Source organism: Herpailurus yagouaroundi, unplaced genomic scaffold, assembly GCF_014898765.1.
Source record: "Herpailurus yagouaroundi ecotype Mexico unplaced genomic scaffold, PumYag 220, whole genome shotgun sequence".
Taxonomy (NCBI): Eukaryota; Metazoa; Chordata; class Mammalia; order Carnivora; family Felidae; genus Herpailurus; species Herpailurus yagouaroundi.
Window position 1 is genome coordinate 1,995,582 of NW_024412451.1, and position 5,666 is coordinate 2,001,247.

Consider the following 5,666-nt stretch of genomic DNA (forward strand, 5'->3'; position numbering starts at 1 on the left):
CCAGCCATCCAGGCCCCCAGCCCCTTCCCCCACCAACCATCCAGGCTCCCAGCCCCTCCCCGTACCAGCCATCCAGGCCTCCAGTTCCTCCCCCCACCAACCTCCAGACCCCGACCCCTCCTCCCACTCCCCACAACCATCCAGGACCCCAAGCCCTTCGCCTCTCCTCCCCCAGAACCATCCAGGCCCTTGTCTCTGCCCTCTAGGAATCTTTCAGGTTCCTGTCTCTACCCTTGCAGAACCTTCTAGACCCCTCTCCCTCCCCAGACACCCAGGGTGGTCCGGACCCCTTCTCTTTAGAGCTGGTCTCTCACTGCGCCCACCCTTCTTCTTCCCCCAGGTCTCCTTTCTGCATCACCCTCCTCCTCGCCCTCCCAGTCTCCCCCCAAGGACCCACCTGGATTCCCCATGGCTCCCCCCAATTTCTTCCTTCCTCCCTCATCTCCACCTGCCTTCCTGACCTTCGCTGGGGTCCTCCGAGCCCCTGGCCGGCCGGTGCCCCCCTCTTCAGCTCCAGGAGGCAGCTGAGAGGGATGGGGGGGGCAGATCTCAGACTCATGCGGAGCGACCTCCCTGCCCTGTTGGGGTCGAGCCTCCTGGAAACTGTGAAAACCTCACTCTGCCCCCCCCCCCCCATCTTCAGGACCAGGATTTGCACAGAGGCACAAGCATCTACCCATAAGCCCCCTCTTCCGAGCAAAGATATCTTCGCGCCCCATGCCCGCGACCCAGGACTCTTACAAACCTTTTATCCTCTGGCACCAGACCCCTGTCTTGAGTTCCGCCCAAATTCCTTCTCCTCTCCCAGAGCTGGTGGAACCAGGGAATCGCCACTCCCCTCCCCCCCTCTACCCAGATGGATGAGGAGGGGCAGATGGGCTGTAGCCAGGCACTGATAACAATGTAAATTATTAGGCATTTTGGTTAGATTTCTTTTGTAATAAACTATTTTTGTACCATACCTGGCTTGGCTGGGCCTCTTGCACGCGGGGCCGCCAAACCCACAGACTCCATGGGTGACCGCGTCCGTCTCCGACCGATGATGACAGGTGTGGCGACTCTGAGATTTCTGGTGCGTTTGTTGTGCTGTGTCACCGCGCCACTGTTTTCTGGGCATGACACAGGGCATGACGTCTTTCCGGGGGACCTTTTTGGATTCCGTAGTGACCCTGGGGGTCTGCAGATGGGCGGGCTTCTGAGGCTTCTGTGTCCCTGTGGTATCACGGCTGACTGTCACGGGACCGATTGTGTCCGGGCCTGTGTGCGTGTGGCGCTGGTGTTTGTAACGTCGAAACCTGTGGTCATTGTGTGACTCCGTGTGGCTGCCTTGCCTCACGTGCCCCTTTTTTTTTTACTCCGTGACCCCAGAGCCCTCCCCCCGCCCTGGCTGCCATGCAGTGTTTGTGTTTTGACTCTGTGGATGTGTCACTTACGTATCACTCAGGGGTTGCATTTGTTTCCTGTCACCACTGTCACAAAACACCACAAATTTAGTGGCTTAAAACACCAGATTTATTCACTCACAGTTCCACAGGTCAGAAGTCCAAGATCAGGGGCGCCTTCGTGGCTCAGTCGGTTCAGCATCCAACTTGGGCTCAGGTCATGATCTCACAGTTCGTGGGTTCAAGCCCTGCGTCGGGCTCTGTGCTGACAGCTCGGAGCCTGGAGCCTGCTTCACATTCTGTCTTCCTCTCTCTCTGCCTCTCCTCCCCTTCGAGCTCTGTATCTCTCTCTTTCTCTCTCTCAAAATAAATAAACATTAAAAAAAAAAACATTTTAATAAAGTAACATCCACAGGGGCGTCTGGGTGACTCAGTCTGTTGAGTGGCCAACTCTTGATTTCAGCTCAGGCCATGATCCCAGGGTCGTGAGATCGAGCCTCAAATCAGGTTCCATGCTAAGTGTGGAGACTGCTTAAGATTCTCTCTCTCTTGGGGCGCCTGGGTGGCTCAGTCAGTTGAGCATCAGACTTCAGCTCAGGTCACAATCTCGCGGTCCATGAGTTCGGGCCCCGCGTCGGGCTCTGGGCTGATGGCTCACAGCCTGGAGCCTGCTTCCGATTCTGTGTCTCCCTCTCTCTCTGCCCCTCCCCCGTTCATGCTCTGTCTCTCTCTGTCTCAAAAATAAATAAACGTTAAAAAAAAGAAAGATTCTCTCTCTCTCCCTCTCTCCACCCCCCCCAAATAAAATATATTTTTAAAAATTTAAAGTGACATCTACAGATTGTAGGGATTAGGACATAGATACCGTTGAGAGCCTTTATTCGGCCGACGCCAGGCGCCCGCTGGAGAAGCAACGTTACTAGAAGGTAGGTATGTGGATAACAGACCTGGCACAGGGATTTGACCATCGGGAAAGGATGGATGTACAGTGGGGACACCAAAGATAGGCTGGAACCCCCAAGGAAGGCCCGTTAGCTTCCTAGGGTTGCTGTGATAAATGGCCACAAACCAGGTGGCACAAAACGACCGAAATTTATTCCCGAAATGTATTCTCTCGCGGTTCTGGAGGCCAGAAGTCTGGAATAAAGTAGGCAGCAGGGCCACACCCCCTCCAAAGGCTCCTTGCCCCTCCCCGCTCCCCGGCCCCCTCCGCCCCCCCCCCCCCGCACTCCTGAGCCTGTGGTCTCTTCCTTCATCTTCGTGGGGCCTCCCCTCCGTGTGTCTGTGTCTTCTCTTCTTTCTCTTCAATTAATTTTTTAAATGTTTATTTATTTCTGAGAGAGAGCGCCAGAGCACAAGAATGGGGGAGGAGCAGAGAGAGGGAGACACAGAATCCAAAGTAGGCTATAGGCTCTAAGCTGTCAACATAGCGCCCGACGCGGGGCTCGAACCCACAGGCCATGAGATCACGACCTGAGCCGAAGTCAGTCTCTTAACCCCCTGCGCCCCCCAGGCGCCCCTCTTCTTCTGTCTCTTGTAAGGATCCTTGACAATGGGTTTAGGGCCCCCCTAGGTAATCCAAGATGGTCTCATCTCAAGAACCTTGCCTTAATTATATCTGCAAAGATCTGCTTGCCAAGTAAGGTCATATTCATGAGTTCCAGGGGTTAGGATGGGGACATATTTTTATGAGGGCCTTGGGGGGGGGGGTTGGCCACCATGCAAGCCACTACAGAGGGTGACCTTGAGCCCTGCCGGCAGCTGTGTGTGAGAACTTCTCATGTGATAATCCCATCACACGTGTAAGGCCTTGTACAATGACTGTCTCTCCAGCAGGGGCTCCTTCCCTGCGGCCGCCCTTCCCAGGGCAGCCAGCACACCGCGGGCCAGGGGGCAGACCCTTGAGAAGTGAGGGGGCAGAATGAATGAGCCTCCCCCACCCCACTCCCACCCCCCTACGTTATGGTTCCCCGCGATTCTTTGTGCCTGCGTGGGACCGGTTGGAAGGTATGAATAGAGACGAAAATATCGGCAGCCCTTTAGTGGCCATGACAGCACCCATACTCCAGACGGGAAAACTAAGACTCAGAGCAAATCTTCCCAAGCCCCGGTCTGCCGCCTCCAAAGCCCATGCTCGTAATCACTGGGCCCCCTTGCCTTGCAGGAAGGTCGTGCACGGTAGCATCTATTATTTTATTTTAATTTAAGGTTTGTTTACTTTTGAGAGAGAGAGCAGAGGAGGGGCAGAGAGGGGGGTGGGGGGACAGAGAATCCGAAGCGGTCTCTGCGTTGACAGCGGAGAGCCCGACGCGGGGAGCGAACTCCCCAGCCGTGACATCACGACCCACGCTGAAATCAGACGCTCAACCGAGTCCGCCAGGCGCCCCGTGTCTGTTTTTAGCTGCACGTGGGACCGTGCGCGCCCCTGCACACGTCGCGTGCTGCTGGAAAGGATGACAAGCAGGGGTGCGAGTGAGACAGCACAGGCCCCGGAGTCAGAACTGAGCTCGAGTCGTGCCCTCCCACCTCCTCGCTGTGTGACCTCAATCAGGGGACTGCAGGGCCCTGCGCCTCAGTTTCCTCATCTGCAGAAAGGGGACGTAATAATAGCGTCCACCTTGCCAGTTTGTCGTGGGGGTCATAGACACGAATGAGTTGTGTGTGGTGCTGAGAGAGAAGTTGATAAACGGGAATTGGTGTGGTCAGCATCTGGGAATTGGTTTTTTTTTTTTTTTTAATTTTTTTTCAACGTTTATTTATTTTTGGGACAGAGAGGGACAGAGCATGAACGGGGGAGGGGCAGAGAGAGAGGGAGACACAGAATCGGAAACAGGCTCCAGGCTCTGAGCCATCAGCCCAGAGCCCGACGCGGGGCTTGAACTCACGGACCGCGAGATCGTGACCTGGCTGAAGTCGGACGCTTAACCGACTGCGCCACCCAGGCGCCCTGGGAATTGGTTTTGAGGGAGGCCAGGCGGAGGAGGAGAGGCCTATTCTTTATCTTGACGGAAAAATTAGATAACGAGGTCCTAGCCTAGATGCGTGTATTAGCTACACTTTTTACTCAGCTTTTCTAACAAAACCTAAAAATAGATAGTGGCTACGGGCACCTGGGTGGCCCAGTCGTTTAAGCCTCCGACTATTGATTGCGGCTCAGGTCCTGATCTCACAGTTTGTGACATCGAGCCCCTCGTGGGGGGCTTGGCTGACAATGTGGAGCCTGCTTGGGATTCTCTCTCTCCCTCTCTCTCTCTCTCTGCCCCTCCCACACTTTCTCTCTCTCTCTCTCTCTCTCTCTCTCTCTCAAAATAAACTTAAAAATATTATTAATAAAAATACATAGCAGCTTAACTAGGATGGAAGTCTATGTTTCTCTCACGTAAAGGTCCAGTGAACACCCAGGGCTAGAATAGTAGCTTGAAAATGTCAGAGACCCAGACTCCTACCTTGCTGCTTGCTGCCTTCACCTCGCACTTCCACCCTGTGGCCCAAGATGGCTGCTCCAGCTCCCACCATCACATCCGCATTCCAACCATTGAGAAGAAAAAAAAAGAAAGTCAACCCAGAAGTTTTACATATCACATTCTATTGCCTAGAATTTGGTCATGGGCCCACAAGGGAGACCAGGAAATGTCATTTTTTTCTGGCCAGCTAAAATTCTGAGGTTCTATTACAAAAGGAAGACGGGAGAACAGTCATCAAGGGGCAGCAAGTGTATCTATCACGCCAGGGCTCTGCTACCAAGTGGCTAACGCGACCGTGGGTGAAATGAGTTTACCGTCCTGAGCCTCAGTATCCTCGTTGGCCAAATGGGATTAACACGCGCCTCTCGGGGTTGAGGAGTTGATCAGGAATTAATGAGAGTGTGGGCACCAGACGTTTAGTACAGGGCCTGGCCCAATATCAGCCTAGAGTGTGTGTCGGGAATCTCCTTGAACTTGTGAGTCCAGGCTGTGGGTGATGTGCCTCTTCATGTGTGAGAAACTCGCCCCAGGTTCAAGAGCTGAACCGGGCATTGACCTTGGTAAGTTACTTCTCTAAAGCAAAGGATCTGGCTTCTCCACACATGGAAATCCCCTCTCAGCCTCCTAACCTTGGGACTGGGCGCGTGTCCTTACACCCCATCCCCCTTCCGCTGGAGAAGGGCAGACTCCCAGGAGGGGGGAGGAGGCCCATATATAGGGTCTCCAGCCCCCCCAGACCTCACAGAACTAAGCCCACATCCCTCAACCACTACCACCAAGACTGCTCGCCTCGTCTGTGACAGTCCTAACATTCTGAAGC

The 5,666-nt window shown here is 54.4% G+C and overlaps 1 protein-coding gene across 1 annotated transcript in view; it reads left to right on the forward strand.

Annotated features, from left to right (window-relative positions):
* The window catches only part of BCL3 (BCL3 transcription coactivator), a gene marked incomplete at its 5' end in the record, with an annotated part of 10,291 nt that extends 9,330 nt beyond the window's left edge, over nt 1-961 (forward strand). The window contains one exon of the mRNA XM_040457922.1: nt 341-961. Coding sequence (XP_040313856.1) covers nt 341-528 — 188 coding nt within the window. The remainder of the gene's footprint in view (nt 1-340) is intronic.
* Between the last annotated feature and the right edge of the window lie 4,705 nt (nt 962-5,666).